The sequence below is a fragment of the Sturnira hondurensis genome, unplaced genomic scaffold, assembly GCF_014824575.4.
Source record: "Sturnira hondurensis isolate 20B ecotype Veracruz unplaced genomic scaffold, ASM1482457v3 Scaffold0013190, whole genome shotgun sequence".
In the NCBI taxonomy this organism is placed as follows: Eukaryota; Metazoa; Chordata; class Mammalia; order Chiroptera; family Phyllostomidae; genus Sturnira; species Sturnira hondurensis.
This window is the reverse complement of record NW_028085821.1, coordinates 2,116,016-2,140,041: the sequence shown is the minus strand read 5'-3', so window position 1 is coordinate 2,140,041 and position 24,026 is coordinate 2,116,016. Positions and strand designations below refer to the sequence as shown.

General features: G+C 41.4%; 1 protein-coding gene across 4 annotated transcripts in view; it reads left to right on the top strand.

The window, feature by feature from the left end:
- Window positions 1-24,026, top strand: part of SLC38A1 (solute carrier family 38 member 1) — a 68,921-nt gene that overhangs the window by 24,378 nt on the left and 20,517 nt on the right. For all 4 annotated transcript variants that reach the window (XM_037061094.1, XM_037061093.1, XM_037061095.1 and 1 more), the window contains 2 exons: window positions 6,544-6,619; window positions 6,904-7,019. In XM_037061094.1, coding sequence (XP_036916989.1) covers window positions 6,544-6,619; window positions 6,904-7,019 — 192 coding nt within the window. The remainder of the gene's footprint in view (window positions 1-6,543; window positions 6,620-6,903; window positions 7,020-24,026) is intronic.

Here is a 24,026-nt window from a genome sequence, read left to right as displayed (position 1 = left end):
CTTTAGGAGAAGAGAGTGGAGTATACAGGACTACTTATTAGACAAGCAGTGATGCTACACTTTTTGGGGGAGATGGGTTGTCAAAAGAAAATTGGTGTAGAGGAAGATGACAACATTTTATCACCTAACCAGGCATCTTCATAGGAAAACTTTCTCATAGTCTTTTCTATATTCTGATAAAGCGTATACATAAATAGATGAAAGTCCAGCATAAGACTCAGCGGCCATCACTTACGTGCACTCAAAAAGTTCAGCCCTGCCTTTCCTCTTTTTTTCTCTTCCTTAAATGTGCTTAGCGTTTAAGTCTCCAACCATATACTTCCTCATTATAATTCAAGTAGCATTTACTCTGTTGCAATATTTGTTATTGTTGGACTCAAGTTTACTTCTTTTACCTTTTCTGAGTGATTACTAATAATAACAAAATTTCTTAACTGCCAGCTGTGTTTACAAATATTGCCATTTATCCTTCTAACATCATGCAAAGTATTCTTTTGCAAATGAGGAAAATTTAAAATTTTTGGTTTGCGAATAAGGAAACTGAGCCTCAGAGGAATAAAATAACTTGCTCAAGGGCATACAAAGGTCCGTCTGAAATCCTTGTCTTTCGACTCTATCCTGCTGCCTCTGATTATAGTGCTCAGGAATTAGTGGAAAAGACAGTCTTTACTGGTCCTATTAACTCCTCCACTACTAATTTACGCTCCACACTCCTGGAGTGTTCTAGTCACTGCTGACCTCCACTTAACCGTGCATAGGATTCCAACCATTTCACAAGTAGGACACTTCGGTGTTGTAATGGAGCTTCATTCCCAAAGCAATGCAAACCTTAAAATCTAAGTCATTTATAATACTCTGTAGAATCTGAACTTGATCTTTAAAAATTTTACTTACTAAAAGTATTAAGTCTTTGAAGTGGCTACCAGTTGCAGTAGGTAGGAGCAGCCCTCCTCACCCCTGGCTCAGGGCCCTTGGGCACCTTGCCCAGTGAGCTCACTTCCCTCCAGACTGTGACCAAGGCAGTGAGCTGGTACAGCGGCTTTGCTGTTGGGTGTTGACCATTTGTTTTTCAAAATTTGGTTCCATACTTGGAAATAAAGTGATGCATTTATTGCTTCTTTTATCTTACCTCCCCTTCTTCACTGACACAGTTAATGAACTTCACTTTATTTTTGGCTCTAGAACAAGTAAAATTAAAAGCAACATATTATTGCCTGAAGCCAAAAAGGTAACTAAAAATCAGGAAAAAAACCCACCATGATTGCTGCAAAAGCTACACCTAAGTACCGCTCATTCTTCTTGCAGCTTTTTCACATTGATGGGAGGAAGGTAGGCCCAATTATGTGCATCTAAGAGAGCCATCCCCCCAGACAGTGAACTTCCATGTAACAGTTCCTTTTTGTAGGAAGCTAAAGAAAATGTTGAAAACAAATGTTGATCTCCAATTACCTGGCCATCTAGCTAATAGCTTTGCCTGGAAACTCCCCATCAGGATACAGTAAAAATCATTTTTTAAAGTTTAGGTAAAAATAGTGTAGAGCCATTTGGGCATTAGGACACCTGCACTTATTCCAGTTCAGTTTTATTTTATGTCCTAATTTGGGGGTTATAGTCATAGAAATCTATACCTGGAACAGGAAACCTTTCCAAATGTCCACCAGGCCCGTGCTGCTATCATTTTAATGTGCACACGAAACATTTGGAACCCATGTTAAAGCGCAGATACTGAGGCAGTAGGCCTGGCGTGGAGCCTGAGGTTCTAATTTCTACCAAGCTTTCAGGTAACGCCCAAATTGCTGGTCCATAAATCACACTTTAAGTAGCAAGCTCTAGACTCTTCCTCTAGATATGAGCTCCTGGAGAGAAGGAATTATCTTAACCATTTTTATATTTCTTGTACCTTGAAATGATAGATAATAGTGCCTGGTACAGAATGGGCATTACAAAAATATTTGTTAAATGAGAGAGAAAAACAGAGACAAAGAAGAGAGAGAAAGAGAGCATTTAAGTGGTTTGAATTTACACTTGTACTGAATCCTGGCTTTATCAGTAGGTCTTGTGTGACCTTGTGCTTTGACCTTCAGCTCCATGCCTGTGAGACAGGGGTAGTATAACACCTTACTTCATGGGAGGGCTGGGGAATATTAAATGTACTTGGGTTTGTAGGCTCTGCAATCAGCCAGCTTAGGTTAAAATCCTGGCTCAGTGGCTTAGTTATTAGTAATGTTTCTCTGGTCAAGTTACTTAATGTCTATAAAATGGAGCTAATACTATTACCAACCCACGCAACTGTGAAAATAGATGAGAAGATGGTGTAAAGTACGTGGCACAGTGCCTGGCAATAATAAGCCTTTTCGTAGGAGATGAGTCTTTATCAATGAAAGTGCATCCTCTTTCTTTGGCTCGCACTTCTTTCTTGTCTACCCCAAGGAATAACAACGTTATATAGGTTTCGGATGATCGCTGACTGTTGTTATTATAAAGCTATCAGAATATTAGTGCATTCTCCTAGCTGTATCTAAGCAAAGACTCACATATCTTAATATTTATTTACTGTTCTCATCTCTATGCATAGTTATTGTTGTCATGACTCAGGGGGCATCTAACAAAGTTTGAGAGTCGCTCATTAACATTTTTCTGAAAAGAATTTGGGGCAACTCTTGTCACTACATCCTGCGTCAGCCCCCCCCCCCCCTTTTTGGTCCCTGTATATCCTTCAGAGTTTATGTACTAAATTTGTGTCACTTGGGAGGATCCTTGAAAAGTTATCCCTTCTCTTCTTCTAATAACCTTTTTACACCTTAACAAGATTCAGTTACTTCTTCCTATATTCAGTTTTTATATCAGAAAATTCTTTCTTTGCTTTAATAGCTCCTGTTATAATTAAAGTTTGGATTTCTCCTATTTTCAGTAGAGTTTATTCACCAAGTAAGGCTTTACTTACCTCTCAGCCTTCTCTTTAAATGCCTACTATTTTTTAATTTTCCTTCTTCTCCAGTCTCTTTCCTCCTATTCCCTTTTCCTTTTTTGTGGAATGTTAGAATTTGTTAGAATGTCAGGGAACAAACTAGGAAAGGTTGTCTCAGTCTAACCATTTATCTTTCGTGTTATGAATCTTCAAATGAAACCCTATAATCTAGTAAGAATCTGTTTGGAAGAGATTAAAGTAGGAAGATTATCTTTCTATTGTACAATCCATCTTGTTCAATTATTGTTGATGTTGATTTATTTCTGGCTTTAAATAACTGCTGTGTATTGCTCGGCCTTTTGTCATATTACCTCAATATAATGCCTGCTCCTGTTTAAGCCTTTGTCTATTGAAGGTCACCATAACAGCCACTCTGCTATTTTGTTTGGTTTTGTTCTCAGAACAACTAGCAACCCAACAGTTGATTGAATCCTCCTTTCTGGGTACAGACTGACCCAGTGAAAACTCTTTTTAAATAATACCTTTATCATCCTGAGACCACATGTCAAAGGCACCTTCTCCCACAGCCCATTTTTAATTGAATAAAGAGAATTTTAACTCAACCTCTTTGCCAGAGGTCAGTGCTTTTTAACAGAAAGTTGCATTTTTGAAATGGTAAGATAACAGAAACTTGTGATAAGCTGCTTGACCTATTTATTTTGAATGGGCTTTTCCATGACTGAAAAGGTTGGTTTTATTTTGCTTAAAAAAAAAAGCTTACAGAACTATAATGCAGAGATTTAAACACTAAAGAGAAGAAAAAATTGAGATATAATGAGAGTAAAGAGGATTCCTCTAAGTTCTTCATTTTTACTGGACTTGATTTCCCTGCAGCTTAACCCACTCCCTAATTCCCAGAGAGAAGATGTATATCTGTTTTATGAAGGGTTCCTCTGAGTTGCTAATGCATGGTCAGGTGTGTTTAAGAAGGAGCCGAGGGACTGAGAGCACTATACATCCCCTCTGAGTGCTACAACAGTTCAGTAGCACATAGAGTCAGGAAACTCAGTTCAAACCAGAGTACCAGAAGACTCAGGGAAGAACAAAGTTGAACGGGCAGGAAGGCCCTGGCTGAGAGGGGAGGGAGGGTCTGCTGTGGGTGGAGAGTGACTTCCCAGTGCTGTCCTGCACTCCCAGAATGCCGTGATCTTGTCTCAGTCCTCGCCCACTCTTGGGAAGATCATTTTGAGGAGCAGAGAGCTGAGCTTGGGACACTGACGCAAAATCAAATTCATGGTGTCTGGCAGTGCAGGGTGAAGAATTTTTGTATTTGAAACTTTTTCAGTGGGGGAGCCGGTGAAGATTTTGGGGAAAACCTATTAAGTCTTGTTGCAGAAAGCGCACAGGAAGAGGCAGAATCTGAGAGGCACTGGACTGGCAATGTGTTTCAGTGGTTACTCATTCCAGCAGCTCCGTAGGTCAGTTTCATCATCTTCATCCTGCAGAACTTCTGCAGGAGGGAGCTGGCCCCCTGTATAACAGGGGCCTTATTCTTCATCCTCTTTCACTGTGCAGGGTTTGACTCGACTGAGTATCTCTTTGGTTTCTGCCCAGCAGTCCTCTACCACCAATTCTGGAGAGTGTGGCCAGGCCAGGAACTTCCATCTGCCACAGGCAGTTTGTTGGTTCAGTTTGTTTGAAAATGTTCAGGCTTTTCCCTTTTTAAAAAAATAATGGAAATTCTCTTTGGAAAAGAAGTCCCTCCACAAGAAAGGCAAATCAGGGACCTTCTGGATAAAGATTTGATAGACATGAATTTATTATTAAAATGAGCCTGCTTAAATATAGTCTTTTCTGCAATGGCAGTTTTACTTTGGAAATCAATTTCATTTTGGTAAATCCAACACTCATGCTTTCTTGGGCTGCCTGTGTGAAAAGGAAGACTGCTTTTCCATGCCCCTCTCTGGCCAGATACGTAAACCTCAATTCTGTGGAAAGATTTAATACGTTAAAGGCAAAAGAAGGGCCAAACGCTGTACAAGTGCCAGATTGGTCTCCAGAGATACTGCTTTCATCATGCCATTCTCCTGTAACACCATTTCTTAGGCCTCTGGCCGTGCGTTTCCTCTGGCTAATCCCTCCCAATAATGATTCTTCCTTCTCTGGATTCCTAATCTCATCTCCATTTTGCACAGCCCCACATTCCTATTCTGGGGTTAGCTGGCGGGTCGCTCCTGTTTCAGGAGAGCAAGGTTTTCTTCACCTTTTGTTTGACCTTCTCAGTGACTAAGCAGGTCCTGGGCAAAGGCAGATGCTGAAGGGAATAAAACCGTGGCTGGTGCTGCTTCTACCAGGCGATGATCTCAGAGGAAGTGTGTAGTATGTACATTGTCTGTATTTGGTTTATCTTGGCCAAATATGCAAACTTGGAGAAGTAAGGCCAGGGAGAAGCCAGACCCCTTGGATTGAAGATGAAAAAGATGGATAAATAAAGCCAAAATTAATGATGTGTATTTTTCATTGAAAATGGTTTATTGTGAAACATAGCATTATTCAAAAAAGCACATGACAATATAATGCACAGTTTAAAGATGTATGTGTCTTTAGAATAGTCCAAGTGGCTTTATTTACATTTATTAGTGAAAAACTTACTGTGATTAGTTCTTACTAAGACCAGTTAATGAAATTTCCAGAAGAGCTAAAAAGCTAACCTAATATGTTTTACTAATACATGCAAAATTTGTCAACAAATGGATTTATTTTTTAATGGTGAATATTTTAAAAATTAGGAATTTAGGCCATAATTTTCTGATATTAATTCTGAACGTGATTCTTAGCACACTCTGAATTCCTTCTAGGTATCTGCAGATAGTTTACCCCACCTCGCCTGCTGAATCGTACATATCCCAACTCTCGCCCCACTCCCCTGGAGGGATGATGGGTGTCTGTTGCTCTTATTCTGTGCCTGGGGCTGCACTGAAAAGTTAATTCTCCCAATACCACCATGAAATAATATAATAGTGTTACTCTGCTTCCACAGAGGAAGCTGAAGTAGCATACCCAGGCCCTCCAAGCTAGTAAGGATTCAAACTCACACTGGAAATCCCATGCTGCTCTTAAAGCCCTGGCTCTGCCCCTGACCATGGACCAGTGTCCAGCCTTCTCCCACCACAGCGTCCCCTTCTGAACTCCTACAGCTTGGCATCTGCATCTTCTTTTACACACCCTCACATCTCCCTCCTCACCTGGTCTAGTGACGCGCATCTGACCGGCGCTGAAGGAATATTTGATGGGGAACGAGTTGTTTCGTTTTTTGCCGGGGAGACAGAATTCCTCTTTCATAGCTTTGTACTCCAGGAATATGAGCTCAGAAGGAATCCTGCCTCCAGTATTCTTTTACCTGACAGCTTTATAGTATTTGTGGCATTACCTAATTTTTAGTTAGAGAAAAATCTACATAAAAGTTAACACACATTGCATATAGTGTTTTAATTTGTTAGCATTAAAATGTTTTGAAGTTAAATTGGTAACTTTTCCGTTGTAATATGGTTGGGTAAGTAATAAATCCCTTAGATGTGTTGTTAGGCTTCACGTCATTACCATGAAGTTAAGTGTATTTATACATGTCTTTACAGCAAATTTATTTCTGATCGTGAAAGTAGAAGAAGTCTCACAAACAGCCATTTGGAAAAAAAGAAATGCGATGAATATGTAAGTGTCATAATAATAAGTATGCTTATTTTTTTAACCACATAAATTGGGACGGGTGTGTTTAATTTGTGCAGCATAGTACCAAAGGCAGCTATCTGCATTCACCAGGATATTCCTCAGGTCCTATGCATGGTCTCTGGAAACCCCCTAAAAAAGTAGCCAGACCACGAGGGAAGGGTTTCTTGAGTTTACTTTGTGTTGGTTCCTAGAAGTGCTTTAAAGGCTTTGGTGTGATGAACAGACTTGGGAGCTGTTTCCTTAGTGCAATGTCTGTCTCTGTTCAGATTCCAGGAACGACCTCCTTAGGCATGTCTGTTTTCAACCTAAGCAACGCCATTATGGGCAGTGGGATTTTGGGGCTCGCCTTTGCCCTGGCAAACACCGGAATCCTGCTTTTTCTGTGAGTGTTGACATGGCAATATTTTTCCATTTTAAACTGTGTTTTCTGTGTGTATATTTCTGTTCAGACACAGAAGAAATTAGAAATATCTCTAAATAGTTGCTATTTCTTTTTATCTTTTTACTAACTTGGCTAAGTTACCAGTACATTTTTTTATATTGTTTGCTTAACTGATTTTCCAACATGCACGTAATGTTTATAAGAGAGCGAAAGGAGAAAACCTTAATAAAAAAATGTCGAACTGGTGTTTATAAAGAAGGATTAAAAGATTTAACAATAGCATTTTCTGTATGTTCGAACTCTTTACCTGTCACTTTAAACCTCAGCTAAATGGTCAAAATATTAATAGCTGTTTAATCCAACCAGTCGCCACTCTGGTATTTGGCTTGCAGTGAGACATGTGCTGTACCCAGAAGCTATTACAAATTTGTTTGTAATAAATATTCAAGAAGCATAGAAGTTGCCAGTGTTTTAAAGATGAGAAACTAGCATGTACTGTTCCTCTGAGATTCAGTGAAAAGAAAATGGGCAGTTTTCTTTTAAAATAAGTTCATCTCAAACTGTTGAGTGGAACTTCGTGCCAATGTACAGAGGGCTTTTTTCAGTTGGAACAAGCTGAAGACAGATCCTAGGATTTCTACCAGGAAAATTCTCATCCAGCCTGATTCTCACCCTCTCAAGCCTCAAAGGAGTATCTTCAACGAGCGGTGCTTTGCCTGATAAGTCCTGGGAGAAATTCTCTTCTCCCAGGAGTCGCCTTTTCTCCCCAGACTACTCAGGCTCCTAATTGGCCTTGCTCAGTAGTCCTCATTGTCAGATCATTTTGATGGGAATGTCATGTTTCATTGACTGCAGTGACCAAAAAAGCTACTAATTCTATAAATGGTGTGTATTCCTTTAGAAAGACTTAGAAAATTGTGATGGAAGTGCATTGCTTCCCGTCCCATTACTCAGGGATCAGAAATGCCCATCCATGCTGCCTCTTACTGGTCCAGAGCACTAGGGATTCATTGTCTCACTTTGGTGTGTAAACCCCCTAGGGGTGTCCTTCCTAGAATTAAAACAACTCTGTGTAGTGAATTAGTGCATTTTCTTCATTGTGGTCAACCTAACTCAGTAGTAAGCCCAACAGTAGCGTCCTCTCTTTCTTGCAGAGTAGATCTTTCTATGTGGCCTTTCCTTTATGTAGGTATTGAGCCAAGTGCCAGGTTTTAGGGGAAAATCGCTGAGTTGGACGAAATATTTCTATTGTGATTTCTGTGTGTGTTTGAAACTCTGACCCATGGGGATAGCTGCACCTCTGATTTTCAGGGCACCGGCGTGAAACACCTGACTGCTGCTCCCAGCTCCTCTTCTAAATGCCTCTGCAGCCTTGAGCCAGTTAGCCCTGAATTGAACTTCAATTTCCTGCTCTTTAAAACAAGGAAATTACACTAGAAAGATTCAGAACCCTGCCAACCTCCAGAACCCTATGGTTCTATGACTATTTTTAGTCATTCCAAAGCTAGAAATATGTTCAGTTCGGAAATGTGTTTTACATTGATTTCTCTCTTTTTTTTTAGTTATTGTAATATGTCAAGTAGTTATATGTTAACATAGGGTAGAGTCAACTCTTGTAGCTCTTACTTTGTGCCAGGTATCACTCCATTTTATGCTGAATCCTTTCAGGTCTATGAGGTAGGTACTGTTGTCCGTTCCCTGATTCACAGACAAGAGAACCGAGACAGAGAGAGGGACTATTATTTTGGAATCTCTATTTGTCACTGTTCTGGGCATTCCCTTCACCTCTCTTCTCTGCTAGACCCCTCGCTCCCTGTGTTCCATTCATCCTCTTTCGGCATTTATTTCCTTGCTTTTGTTGTTGAGAAAGGATAAATGGAAATAAAACATTTGAGGGCTTCATGCCTGGAAAATGTTTTTATTCCACCTTTCACCTTTGATTGGTAGTTTGATTGTGTATAGAAACTCTAGACTGGCACTCGGTTTCCTTCAGAATTTGGAAAGTATTGTTTCGTTGCTTTCTCAGTTTTTCTGTTGTGAAGTCCTTCCTGTATGCTTCTGATTCCTGATCTTTCCAATATAGCCAGGGTTTTTGTTTTTGTGTTTTTATTTTGTTTTATTGTTTTTTTTTGTTTTTCTGGAAACTTGTCAGACCTCTTTGCTCCCAGTGTTCTGCATTTCACTATGTGTCTTGATGGGAATTTGTTTCATTAAGTCAGACAGTTCGTGCATTCTTTTAGAAATTCATGCTCTTCAGTTTGGGACATTTTCTTACATTATTGAGTCGATTAACTCCTTTTTCTTTTCACTCTTTCTGAAACTGTTACTGAGATTTTGGATGAGTTCTCTAATTTTTTATTCTTTTCTTTATTTTCATTTCTGTCAGTTTTCACTGTATCTTCTGGGATATGTCCTCAATTCTTTCCTTAAATATTTACTGAATGTTTTATTTCTGTCCTTGTTTATTTACAGAGTTTTTAAAAATTCTTTAAATTTTTAACATTTTTTGTTTCTGTTTTATGATTTCATTGCCTTCTAATAATAGTTTTCTTTGTTACAGAAAATTTCACACATACAGTAAAGATAATCTTATAAAAGATTCCCATATTTCCTTCATGGGACATACTTGTTCAGTCACTCTCCTCACCCAGGCTGTCTTGAAGCAAATCCCAACTATTACATAATTCCCTCCAAAAATATTTCAGTGTATTTCTCTAAAATATAAGGTCTGTTAAAACTACTGAATGTCATACCTAAAAAATTAACAAGTTTCTTAATATCATGAAATATCCAACCAATATTTAAATTGCTCTGATTATCTCATTTAAAAAAAACAATTGGATTGTTCGAATCAGTACTCAAATGGGTCCACATAGTACAATTGGTTGATATGTGTCTTAAGTCTCTTTTAATCTATAGGCTCCCCCATTTCTCTCCCCTCCTTTTTCTCCATGCAGTTTATTTGTTGAGGAAACTGGGCCATTTGTCATACAGAGTTTTCAACAATTTGAATTCTGCTGCTTGTATTCCGGCGGTGCAAACGGATATTTTTGTTTGTTTTGGACTCTTTCATTTTGGAATCTTTCCTCAGATGTCAGGTGGTCCTTCTCTGTCCACTCTGTTCGAGAATGGGGAGGGCGGACAGAGTTCATTTGAGCCTGGTGCACACTGGTGGGGCTTGTTGGCAGGAGTTTCACCTGAGGTGCTGATAATAGCTCTTTCCTTGGGGAACCACCAATGTCCATTTCTCTCTGGCTGCTCACGCCACCCAGAGATCTTCCAGTCACCTGCCTGCAGGGTCTGAGCATTGCTGCCCTCTTTCTGAGAAATAGGTGGGAGAAAAGGGTCGGGGTGGCCCTCTCAGCATTGCAGTGTCCATCCAATCCTGGTTTTCACTAAAACTACTCCCCAAGTTGTGCTGAGTCCCTCACCCAGAGACCTGTATTGTATACTTCCCAGAGAATGCATCATGAGATAACGAATCTTTTGCCAGCATGGGAGAGGTGCAGTCACTCAGCTTTATGGAGCAGGTGCCTGGTCTGGGGGATCTAGTTGTTTCTTAAAAGAAGCTCAACAGATCCTCTTTATTTTAGCCCTTCCATTGTTACCTACTTCCAGTAATGCCACCAGGGCCTTTTGGGAACTCCGTGGTATAAATTGGATTAGTCTTGGCTTTCTCCACAGCCAACTTAAGACTCAGCTTTGCTCCTTTCCAGCTTTTGAAATTTTGTTATTGTTGTCTCATGTTCTTACTATCCTGGCGGTTTTGTACCATTAAAAAAATCTCTCTATTGGGATATCAGGAGAGAGCAGGAGTAAATTTTCATATTTAATCTATGATTCCTGGAATTCAGGTGATTTTTAATTACACTGGCCCAGGGATAATTTCTTATCTCATGACTCCAAAGTTTCTGATTGAAAGCAAAGAATTGGATAAACATGACATTTATAGTTGCAGGAGGATTTCCCGTAGATAAAACTGTTATAGATTGTTTGGTTATTTGCAAGATGCGTGAATAGCATGCACAACGCACCAAATCTTTGGGTTAAAGCTCCTGAAGGTAGTTGTACATAAGGACCCAAACTTCTCAGTTTTTCGTAAAACATAGAACTCTCCTCGCTCAAAACAAGGACTCACTCTGTGTGTTGTAAAACCAGCTGCTCCCACAGCTGCTCAAAGCCAAGAAGCAGTTGGCAGCATCAAGACACTTCATCTGGTACAGGGCCCTGTTCCAGGCGCCTATTGGCCAACACGGAGGAAGACTCCAAGCTGCCCAGGCTTCTTTAGAAAAGCAGCTGGGAAGGCTCCTCTGTGTCTCCCTGAGGCTGGGCACGGGCTCTTCCCGGGGCTCATCTGGAAACTTGCTGGCATGATTTCTTTTTCTCGGGCGAGTTTGGGCCTCATTTTTTTTGACCTAACCATAATGGCTGTCATCCCTCTTTAACACACATCTGATTCAGTTAGGGCAGATTCAGGGAGTTCTACCCTATTGTAAGAATGCTGTGAGGTTTTGTGTTTTCCCGAATCCTGAGACCTTATAATTCTGGGTGAGGATCAGGAGGCATGGTCGGGGAATCTCAGTTTACGGCCGTTCCGAAGGTCCATGTTCACTGCTGGAAACACAAGGAGCCTGTGTCCTGAAGCAGCAGTTCGGGAATGTGCTGAGGCCCAAGTCCTTCATGGCAAAGTGCACCTGTTGAATTGAGTTTTCCTAAGGGTGGCAGCCAAGGAAAAGGCAGTGGGTTCTGAAGAAACCTCCTTCCACTGTGACCTCGTTTTCTACTGTTCATCTTTTTACACAGTTTTTGTGTCATTCCATCAAAGCAAAAGTAGGGATTGGCATGAAAAGTAAATATTGGCATGGGAGAATGATGGGTTTGGTTATGTTTTGTATTACTGTCTCCCTCACCCCAGCCCAAAACAGAAAAGTTACATTTTCTAAAGATTTCCACAAGAGGCATACATTTTACAGAAAATGAATCTTTTTAGAACCTATCATCTCCCCACAGTGCTAGGAAAATCAGATTTATTGCACCATAAAGAATTTGATAAAGCAACAAATGCTTCTATTTTTCATGACTTTTTAGCATGTATTATTATTATTTTAATAATATAGCCCTTAAGTTTAAAATTATGAAAAAGGAAAGTGTAATTCACTACACTTTTGAGAGCTCAAAAAGGTATAGTTTATTGTAAACGCTGAGCTTGTGAACAATCTGTTTGAAATGGTAATTGTAAAATAACATCTGTATAAAACAGTAGTTTAAATTTTATTTTGATTGATTATAATCCCAGACTTTTGTGGGTCTTATTTCCCGTTTTCTATCTCACTTCGGTCATGTTTGTGAGAATAAAGAAGATAATGTACCTAAAAGCACATTTGGAAAAGTGGCATGTAAGAAGACATTTGTTAATTAATAAATTAATTAATACCCCATAGGGCTGCTATGTATGAGAAGTTAATGTGTGTGTGTGTGTGTGAGTGAGTGCAAGCACACCAGTATATAGTAACACTGTGTAGTAAATATTTACTAAAGTATTAATGAGGCAGTCACTATAATGGTTAACATTTATAGAACAGTAACTATACAGGATGGGGCAAAAGCAGGTTTACAGTTGTGACTACACGAAACACAGAGAGTTTATTCTTATATTATTGCTATAGTTATTGTATTCTTTTCCATATGAACAACTGTAAACCTACTTTTACCCCTCCCTGTGTATGTCATATTATCTCATTTAATCCCCACCAACAGCACTGTGAATATCAGTGCCATTTCACAGATGAAGTAACTGAGGCTTGACAACGACTTAGAAAGTAGGGGTGCCAGGGTTCCATGCAGGCTTTCTTGACTCTGGACACTGTGTGATCTGAAACACTACTTCCTTTTAGTGATGGCTTGTTTGGAAACCACACTTGTGTCACTAATGTACATCATGAGAGAAATTAAATTCTTAACAATGGAAACTTGCAAGTTGATACTTTGCTTTTAAATCACCTTCTAAAATCAATCAGTATTCCCGAATTATGTTTTGCTACTGCTCCACCGAGAGCTCTGGCCTTTGTTGTCATGAAAGAAGTCCTGCAACATCGAGTGTACCAAATTGGAGATGGGTGCCCGTGTTCCTGCTCGTGGCAGTAACATCCGTGCCTGAAGTTCACTGCAGAACCAGTGAACCTCCTGAACATCTGTCGTAGCTGTGCCTGACGTCGTCTCATGTGCTCTGCAGGGTTTCCCACTGCCTTCTGTAGCCCTTGGATTGAATTCCTTCTAAGGGTCTAACTAAACTTTTTGTGTTTAAGAATTAAAAACCAAGTTATACCCAAGTCAAATAATACCAAGTCCTGCTATTATTTGGTAATATATGGGAATTGGTTCAATAACCATAGTGGTTTCATAAAGTAGAATATGTAAAAGAATAAAATAGACTGATATGTACTAGTATGGAAAAATTCCCCAGGACTGTTAGTCTGTAAAAACAAAGTGAATAGTGGGTGTGGTGAGCACGGAGTGAGGTTGTGTGCGTGCGCACTTGCACATACTGTTGGGGAGGGTTCGCGGGAAAACTGTGGACGGTGGTTACTTCTGGAGAGTGACTCAGGCTCTGGGGAACAGAGTGGGAGTGGAAAGTTTATAGTCTTTAAATTACCTTTTCTTTTACCATGTGCTTTTACGGAAAGAAACTACTAAAAACACCTGCTTTTTAGAGAACTTAAAACCAGTGCAATGAGACTTTTTCTTTTTGTATTACTTAAAGCACACTTGAGGAAAAAAGTATTTTCAGTGTAGATATTTGGACCATGAGAGCTAGAGTGAGAAATTGGTGCTGTGCCACCTGTTCCAAACTGTATTTTCAACCGGAAGCCTTGTCTGCCTTCAGATTGCCTCTGCACCAGCCTCTGCACTTGACCCCCCTCTTTTTTGTAGAGGCCACCTGCACCACGCCTCTCGCCTCGCCCCCCCCACTCCTCCCCCATACCCTGGGGACCCCATACGTGCGTCCCTGAGGCACAGCCTGCTGGTCCTGTAACACCCAGGTCAGAAACTATCTCCCAAAATGTCTCCCCTTCTTCAAGATGGGAAGCATTATTTAGGCGTAAGTTTTCCCTTTCCTGTCAAATTTTGAGCCCCTCAAAGGCAGGATTGATGTCTAATTCTTCCTTGTTCAATTCATGCCTATCCCCCAGCAAGATCTAAAACAGTGCTTGCCTGTGGTTGATTCTCAAGAATGTTTCACTCAAATAAGTGAATGAGTGAATGAATAAATAAGAATTAGATTTTGCAAGACCAAAAACAAGGCTTTGGGGCAAAACAATGGTCTTGTAGTCGCTGCAAACTTATTAGAGGAAGATAAAATTAACCGAAAGGCTTAGCTCACCCTCAGATTTTAAGTAGGCTATGGAGCTGTAATAATAATCACAAGGTTACTGCAGTTACTTTCCTTTGTTTGAAATTCAAAACAGTTCAGAGTCTGTTAAGACTGTTCAAGGTCAGTATTGCACGGCTAAAAGGGCATTTCCTGTTAAATGGGTATTTGCACAAAGGGTAATAGTCGTCATTGTCAGTTTACAGCAATTACCTTGGCTTTGTCCATTGTTTGCTTCAATTGTAGGTGAATTCTCTCTCTGAATATTTACATTTTCATTATCTTTCCACCAAAAAGATGCAACCTTGTGTTGTCCATAATTATAGTGTTTGTAAAACAAACCAGTAAATAGCCATGCTAATAATAAAGGTCTCCTGTGAAAAATAAGGGTCTCTGTAAACTAAGGTCAGACTGTCAGGTGCCTTCTTGCTCTCAAGTCAGTGTTTTGCAGTTGAGCCTGCGTTAGGGAAGAGACAGAAACAGAATTGGAACAGACTCATCAACACGTTCACCTGAGTCCTGTTCATATCTTCCAGATATTTGATCATTACTGTTGTGTTGCGGAAATAAATTTCTCATTGTTGGGTTTGTGTTCTTGAATAACTGTATCTACACAGCTCTCTGAAGTCTCTACATCTTTTTCAGCAAATTCTACTAAATTGGAGTGAAATTGCAGTGTGCCTTTGTAAGTACGTGTTCCTGAGCTGTCATGGACTTACTACTTTACATGTATTACAAAGGGTTAGGTCACACCCACCAAGATGGTGATGTTGCTCTCAGCGCTGACAAAGATGGTTTGTGTGATATTTCTCAAGTTATTCCTTTAAATGTTACATTGCCTTTTCTGTGCACTCCTAAGCTAGAAGTTCCTTGCCTCCCAGGGAAAAACCAAATTGGATCTTGTGATATAAAAACAGGGCAAAAGAGGAAGTCAGTAAGGAAACCCTGCTCTTCCGGATGACCCTAGGGGGTCCATGCGTATGGTTATATTTGTCTTCTGTCTTGTCAGTCAGTTACTTGTTTTTAAAATTCTTTGAGTTATAGTCACTGCTCCTTAGAAATGATCTGAAGAGAAAATTGTCCTTCAGCTGGCAGCAAAAATCGTGGGCATCAGAGTCTCTTGTTTGGGAATAATGATACTGGAAGGGGAGAAATGGCACATTCAGGCTTGCCAGCATTTGAAATACATGAGAAAAGGACAGTGCGGTGCCACTGGAGTCTATTGAAATGCATTGGATTAAGAAGCTCTTCAAAATAGGAAAATGGGGAAGTGGTGAGCGTTGTGCCAAAAATGAGTGCCTGCTTTGTAAACAGAAAGGGTTGGCATTCGTAGCAGATGAGTCCCACTCATAGTTTTTACAAGGCACATCATCATTACATTAGCCAAGATTAAAATGAAGGAGAGAATCCTAGAAGCAGCAAGAGAGAAGGGGATAGTCACCTACAAAGGAGTACCCATCAGACTGTCAGCGGATTTCTCAAAAGAAACCTTACAGGCAAGAAGGGGCTGGAAAAGAGTATTCCAAGCCATGAAATTCAAAGACCTACATCCAACATTGCTCTATCCAGCAAAGCTTTCATTTAGAATGGAAGGGCAGCTAAAGTGCTTCTCAGATAAGATCAAATTCAAGGAGTTCATCATCACTAAGCCCTTATTATATGAAATGTTAAAGGGACTCATCTAAGAAAAAGAAGATAAAAATATGAACAGTGAAAGGACAGCAAACTCACAGTTATTAACAACCACACCTAAAACAAAAGCAAACCAAGAGGACAGCTAGATCAGGAGCGGAACCATAGAAATGAAGACCACATGGAGGGTTAGAAACGGGGGGTGGGAGGGGGAGAAGGGGGGAGAAGGTACAGAAAATAAGTAGCATAGACAGTAGGTAGAAAATAGACAGGAGGGAGTGCAAGAATAGTAGGGGAAATATAGAATCTAAAGAACTTGAGACACGTGGTTATAAACTAAGGGGGGGATGGTGGGGGAGGGAGTGTGCAGGGTGGAGGGGAATGAAGGGGGGGAATAGAACAACTGTAATGGTATAATCAATAAAATGTATATATAAAATAAAAAATTTAAAAACAAAAAGTTGAGCGGTTATGCTTAGTTGGTGAGTCATCTGAGATTTGTCTTGATAAGGGTTTCCAAGAAGTCAGTTCCCTCCGCCCCAGAGAGGTGTCTGTGCGCGCACGTGCGAGAGAGGTACACGGAGCTCAGGCCTGTCGGTGTTAAGTTGCATCCAGTCCGTTTTGGAGCATTTCTTAGCCTGCAAGAAGCAACTAACTATACTAAGGTTTTAATAGTGTTATTCACCTCCATGATGCACAGAAAAACACCTTTTCCTCCGGTCACTGTCCTGGGCATCAGCACAATAGGTCGGTAGAGTTCAGAGTTTGGATTTTCAAGGTTAACTTGAACTTTCGTTCCGGACTGGTAGTAGACTGGAAAAACTGCCCGTGCGTGGGCCAGTCAGTCTGGCTTTGTTCTGTGGCCACCGGCTTCACCTTACAGAGTTATCACCGAGCTACATCTGTATCAGCAAACTGCAGCCTACAGATCAGAGTCACTTCAGCCTCTTTTTATATGGCTTGCTAGTGGAGATGGCTTTTACTGTTTTAAAGATTAAAAAAAAAAGAAGATAGTTATAAAGTATACATTGTATCATGGGATCTTCATAACAATTGTATTTATCGTCCTTGTTTCGTACTTAAAGAAAGTAAGATTCGCAGAAGCTAAGTACTAGCCTCTGGGAGGGCACCAGCCCGCGGTGGGGAGCGGGGAGGGACGACGACAAGCCCCGGGAGTGTTCTCCCCTCTCTCCTTGGATGAGAGGGTCGTGCACCGATACCGCAGAAACAGCAGGAAAGTGTGAACGAAGCCCCCAACCCATCATTCCTGATGGGATCGAAGTCCAAAATACCCCCGAGTACAACACATTCCTTTGTTTAACCGCCGTGTGGGATTTTTCTGTCACTGAGCAGTTACCCATTTACAGTATGAGAGAGGGGGCATCACTTTGAAAGGTCAGGCCTGCCTTTGAAGAGAAGGGAAATCAGTCAATCCTCATGGAAAGGAAGAAGAGGAGGGAGCTCATGTTAAGAGTTATACATGGAGCACCCCCAAAACCACAGGCTTCTACCAATGACTCTAGGCAAAAACAGGAAGTGGTGGGGGATGTGACTGGGTTTCTTGCTGGTACACCTTCCTCATTTAGACTCGAGCCACCTCCTAACTTGCTTCACCTCCCAAAGTACCACCTAAACCGACAAGTTCTATTTCTGTTTTGCATACCTCTTTAAGATACCTCTTTCTTTTTAGGTTTTTGTTAGAAACTGTTTGATTTGGTCATCAGCAATACGGATTTCCCTCTCTAGACAAAACAAAATACTTAACCTACAGGGAGGCTATTTTGGGAGCAGCTCTGCACCGAAGACTTTGGATTTACCTACACGGAAAACGTGGAGGGAACAGCACAGAGAACTGACCACCACCTGTTCCCTGCCCCGCCTTTCAAAACCATCTCTTTTGTTCCCTAGTTCAATCTGTAAACATTACAAATGATCACATGCTATCAGATCCTAGTGTGCTGGTCCTCTGACCCTCAGAATGGTGAAATGTAGTCAGGATTTAGTGACTAAGAAGTCCACTTTGGGACTGAATGATTATATGTTTCTGCTCCTTTTCATAAGTATTTTGTGAACTCTTTAAATAAAATAGGGGCTGTATTCATGAGCTTGGAACTTAAACCCCCCTCCCCACTAAAGGTTTGGAGTAATAATACTGTCACTTGAAAGGCTGTTTGTATTTTTGTTTCAATACTTTTACTGTAAAAGTAAGATAATCATTGAAGACTTTTTGAAAGTGCATAATATACATACAGTAAAGTATAAAGAAATCATTCAACGTCTCACTGTGAAAACACAAGCTCTGTTAACATTTTGATGTATTTTACTCTTCTTTTTGTCTTCTGCTTAGGGCTAGCCTATTACAATGTCATTGCCGTGCGTCCCGTGCACACAGGCCTTTGGCAGACAGCGTAGTGTGTAGTGGTAAGGGCTTCGGAGTCCGATACCAGGCCTGGAGGGCTCTGATGGTATGCGACCTGAGAAAAAATATTCCCCCTCTCTGAACTTCAGTTTCCTTATCTGTAAAATAGATAGCAATCGTACTGCTCATAAGTGAAATATTTTTTAAAGTGCTTGGTAGGGCCTGGCATCGTGACTGTCCCTAAATTTAACTTTAATAATGATCAAGAAAGTGTTTTATGGATTGTATTGAATCCCCATTAAAGTAAATAAAGCTCTAGGAAGTACATTGGTACATAAAAGATCATTTTGAATCTTTAGAACTATTTAAAATTTTCACATGACTTAGGGACCCGGGACATACCTCCCCCCCTCCACCCCTCCCACGTGAGCTCTCATTAAACAAACGACCCTCTCTCCGGGTTGCCTTTCCCCTCCACGGAAGCTCCCACCAGCACGGCTGCCCTGGGCCAGGAGCCACACGGCACCATGCCGCCTCTGCAGTCACCCTGCTTCTGCCCACAGCCTCGTCTACCCCCGAGATCCCACCTTGGAAACTCCCACTGGACCTGTCCCTGAATGTCCTCGAGAACTCCTGGTCTGTGTTTCCTTCCCTGTTTAGCTTGAATGTCACGGTCCTTCACTTAAACCCCTCTCTTGCCCACATCCTAAATTTCCTTTCTCCACTGGCTGTCTATCACACTAGCCTGGGAAACCCCTGAGTCTGATCATTCTCAGTTGGGTTCTCCAAGACGCCCAGAGCATCCTTCATCCCCAGCTAGTGCTGTGCTCTCTTCAGCCATGTTTTTAAACCTTTACTCACTCCATACAGCTGTTTCCGTTGGGAAAAGTTGGAGGTGGAATGGAAGAGCGGGGAGAGTTAGTGGTGATAAAAGATGAATGAAAAAAGGCAGAATCGGGGACACAGCTTGGTAAGAGGTCGGAGAGAGCTGGGGGGAGGCCAGCCACAGGGGGAAGGACTGGAGAAAGATGGTTGGCCAGTAAACAGTGTGCTTGCTACAGTTTATCCGATTCCCTTGTACTGAAGTTTTAAATTTTCTTGTAAATGTTGTACCTCAGCCAGCATAGTTGTCAGTGAGTTTTGGAGTGAGGGCCTGAAGATCAGTGGGAGATGCTGGTAGATAAAAGCAAGGCTAGCAATAAAGACCACTTTCCTCCAGTGTGGGGAGTTTTTATGGACTTTCTGCTTATCTGATTGAAGGGGGTAAAATGTTTATACTTTTAGCCAGGTTTAGATGAGAAAGAAATTATATAGTGTGATGAGCTTCATATCCCTGTAGGAAGGATAGAGATAGCCAGGAGAGGAGAGATGTAGGGTTGAAAATAATTCAAAGACACATACGTTGGTACAGTAATTAATTCCCTGGTGCCCTGAGGAAGCTGACCGAAGAAGTAGATGAGACCCTGCTCCACGCTGAGGGCCGGTCAGTGTCTCACAGGAATGACAAAACTTCAGCTGTAAACGCGCACCTGTGGGGCCCATGTCACAGGTCATTGCGCTGTAAAGCTGGCCCGGCACCCCACCTACAGACAGTGTGGCAGGTGATTTGCTGCTAATTTAGCAGTCGCGAGAATCAGCAGCTCTGAGGGGTGGGTACCTACCACAGGGCCAGAGCTCACAGCTTTCAGTCCTTGCTGCTCCAAGTGTGGTGTGTGGGCCAGCAGCCTCGGCTTTACTGGGGAGCTTGTTAGACATGCAGAAGCTCAGGTCCCACCCCAGACCTGCTGAATTTGAATCTGCATTTTAACAAGATCCCAACATAATTTCTGTATACACATTAAAGTCTGAGAAGAGCTGCTAACCTCTGGCAGAGTCATACCCCAGTGGGGGTCAGGCGTGTTTTAAGGGTTCTGTATTTTGAGCCGAATGGGGCCTGGGAGAGGTGAGGGCACTCACCTGCATCTTGGCCCCGCACACGCCCGCGTGAGCTATTTCTGGACCCACAGCCGTGACTGCTGCTTCACCTCCACCTCTTCCCAGGGCTCTGATGCTGGAGGGGAGTATGTCGTGTGGCCTGTCATTTTAGAGCAAGGCTTTTAAAATACAGTAGTGTCATCTCCCTTAGAGTGTTATGAGGTTTTGGTTTCCCTTTAAAATTTATTTTGGAGATACAATTTATAAACAATAAAATGTCCCAATTGAAAGGATAAGATTTGATATATTTCCTCAAACTACAGTCGTGAAATCACCAGCATAATCATTGCACAGAACATTTCAATCTCCTTAAATGTTTCGGTTCCGTTTATTGTCACAACTTTCCATTTTATTCGCATTTGGTACTTTAAAAATGAAATTTATTATAATATCGTCTGTATAATCTTTGGGTTAAATTGGGGAAAAACGAACAATTGCAGTCTTTTCAATATGATTCAAAACACGGAAGAAGAAATGTGTTTAAAATAGATATTTGGGTGTGCATTTTGTACAGTATGAGTCAAAATTTTCTTGTAGCGAACAGAGTAAATGTATCTAAGACCATGGTCAGGGCTATTTAAGCAATCATGGCAAGCAGGACTATTCCCAGAGGACTGGAAATGGGCAAATGTCATCCCAGCTTTCAAAAGATCCCAAGCAATATTGTAGAATAAATTATTAAATAGCTTTTTATGTGCAATTACTGCAGAAAATATCATTCCGTACAGGTCAGTAGTCATGCTATTTCCCAAATAGTCATGCTAAACCAACTTCATCTTTTGAGATAAGTGAATGAGTAGGTCATAAGACTATCTTAGGCCTAGTGTATCTTGATTTTAGCAAGATATTTGGCACGGTCCCACATGACTTACAAAGTCATTCTGATGTTTGTAAGTTCCCTCATTTTTAGCCAGGAAGCGGCTGTGTGCTGTGTTTGATGTTGTGTGTAAATAGGACAGGCTGTGGCTGTGAATTAAATCATTATGGCCTGTCCAACTGTCCAGCCATAGAGAATATAATAAAGTGATTACTCTTGCTGCTGGGTTGAGGATGGATCAGAGGGGGCAAGAAAAGAGAGACAGGTAGAGATTATCACGGTCGCCCAGAAATGAAAGGTTGCTTGTATTAGGATAGTGGCCATGGAGATGGAAGGCGGGGTGGAAGCGTATAGATTTGGGATATATTTTGGAGGCAGAAATGATAGGACACTTGCCAATGAATGAGATGTGAAGGACGAGTGTAGTTGGGACATCAAAGATGACTTCCAGGGTTCTGGCTTAAACAGTTGGCTGCATGATGAGCCATTTTCCAGATGGTCTTGTTCTAGTCATAGTCCCAGTGACTCGGATGAAAGCCGATTCAAGATACAAAGCTTGATGAGGGCATTGATACATTAGTAAGAAGGATCAACAATTCTTATAAATCACAAGACTGGAAAGATAAAATGGAATGGAAATGAGTGCAGCGGGTAAAGAGCGTGCAGGACAGGACCCGGGAGGTTAGCCTGATAGCAGCTCCCACCAGAGGCTCAGTAAGTAATGGAAAAGTATGACACGGAAGCCATGGACATGAATACTGAGACAGACTGCCTTAAGAGAAGCATGATGTCCAACTTAAATTAATCCTTTTGCCATGTTTTGCACTGTTGGGACCAAAACCAATGTGGTGGCATTGTGCTTCTTCAGGCCCACAGCCATTAAAAAAGGATGGTTGAGAATCTGGACCGTGACTGAGACATAAACAGCCTGAATCTCCATCATAGGATGAACAGCCTGAAGAATGAGAGATGAAGTCGAAAAGCCGAGTTCTGAAATGAGCACCGTCAGATGGGCTGTTAGGTGGAAGAGGGTTTAGATTTCAGGTATAAAAATCTAAAAGTGGGTCCAGAGAGTAAAATGAAGGCCCTGGGTAGAAGTAGCTACAGTAGTTTTAGCTTGCCCTCAGTCCCAATGCCTAGCCCTTTCCAGAAACCAGATGGGTTGTGTGTGTGCCCCCTGTCAGGAGCCACTCAGCAAACCTCTGTGTTGGTGTGGAGCATGAATGGTTTCTGTCCTGGGTGAAAAGCTGGGCAGGGTTGTCTCCAAGGTCCCTCCCTATTCCAGGAGTCTAAAATTGTGTTTCTTAACAAGCCTGTTTCTTCTAAAGGGACACGAAGTCTCCTAGGCTGTCCTTGCACCATGTCTTTCAAAGTGATGCTGACACAGAGTCCCCAAAGTTCCCTGGCCACACTCTGCAGAAGGACTAACTCTCCTGCCACTGCTTCCCAGGGCCCAGGGCCAGTTACATGTTCCAGGTCTCATCTTTTCAAGGCTGAATGTTAACTCTGAAATATCCACACGCTGGCAACTCAGATTCCGTGTTGCTGAGGTTTAGTTCCCATTGAAACATTTTTTTCAGCAAGCAGCTTTTGCCCCAGCCGTATTAAAACTTCAGATCAGTGGTTAGAAGTGCAAAAGCTTATATGATATCCAGATGAAATGAAATAAATGAATAATTAGTATTCCTCTTAGCACAGGAATACCAGCCTAGGTTTCCCTTCCCAGAAACCATAATTATATGTACAAATATCTAAGTGGACCAATAGGGGCACCGTATTGCCAGAATAGAAGCAGTGTTCATATAAGTCACTGTACTCTCTCTCTCAAGTCATTCCTCTTTTTAAAAAAATTACTGTTACTATTATTGCAGTTCTCTTGGAAGCTAAAATCTACCCCAAGAGGGAAAAAATGATCAGAGGATACTAAAAAGTATTTAAATAAAAAAATAAATTTGATTACTCTAAAATGCTTAGATGATCATATTGACTTGCTACTGTTTTTAATTAAACTTATTAGGATGACATTGGTTAATAACCTTGTATCAGTTTCAAGTGTACAAGTCCAGGATACATCGTCTGCATATTGCATTGTGTGCCCCACACCCGACGTCCCTCTGTCACTGTATATCTGACCCCGTTACTCTCTTTATCTTCCCTCACCCCTCTTCCCCTCTGATAACCACCCTCCTGTTGTCTGTCTTTGCGTTTATTTGCTTTTAGATGTCGCGTTTTCTGAGTTGCTGCCACTTCTGGCTGGACCCTCTTAAACCCGTCTAGATCTGTTATAGCCAATTAGGCAACTTGCTGCTGCTTTCTAAGAATCTAAACAAGGAGGTATACTTTTCTGAAATTTAATCCCATGAATGCTAGATTCTGTTGTAGCCTAAAGCAGTCTTATAATTTTATATATAGAATTTGCCTTTTAGCGACCAGATAGAAAAAAGGGTTTTGTTTTTATTAATTTTTAGTCTTGGGAGGGCAAATCTGTATTTTGAGAGAGACGGGAGAGGAGAATCCTCAGAGACTGGGTGGCCCAAGGCAAAGGCTGCCACACCCTCAGTGTACAGGTCTTTTTGTCTGGGGTGCATGGTATCTCTTTCATACACGGGGCAAGGGGGCTGTTTCATCACGGTGGGAGGACCTCATGCTGCCTCTGCGTGTGGAGGAGAGGACAGGTGAGCTCCCTACTAAAATCTTCCCTGATCAGCACTTCTCTTGCCCTGGCAGCTGTGGCTCAGTGGATGGAGCAGCAGCCTGTGAACAGAAAGGTTCACAGGCTAGTCAAAGGTTCAGTTCCTAGTCATGGCACTTGCCTGGGTCATGGGGTCAGATTTCAGGGTATACAAGATGCAACCA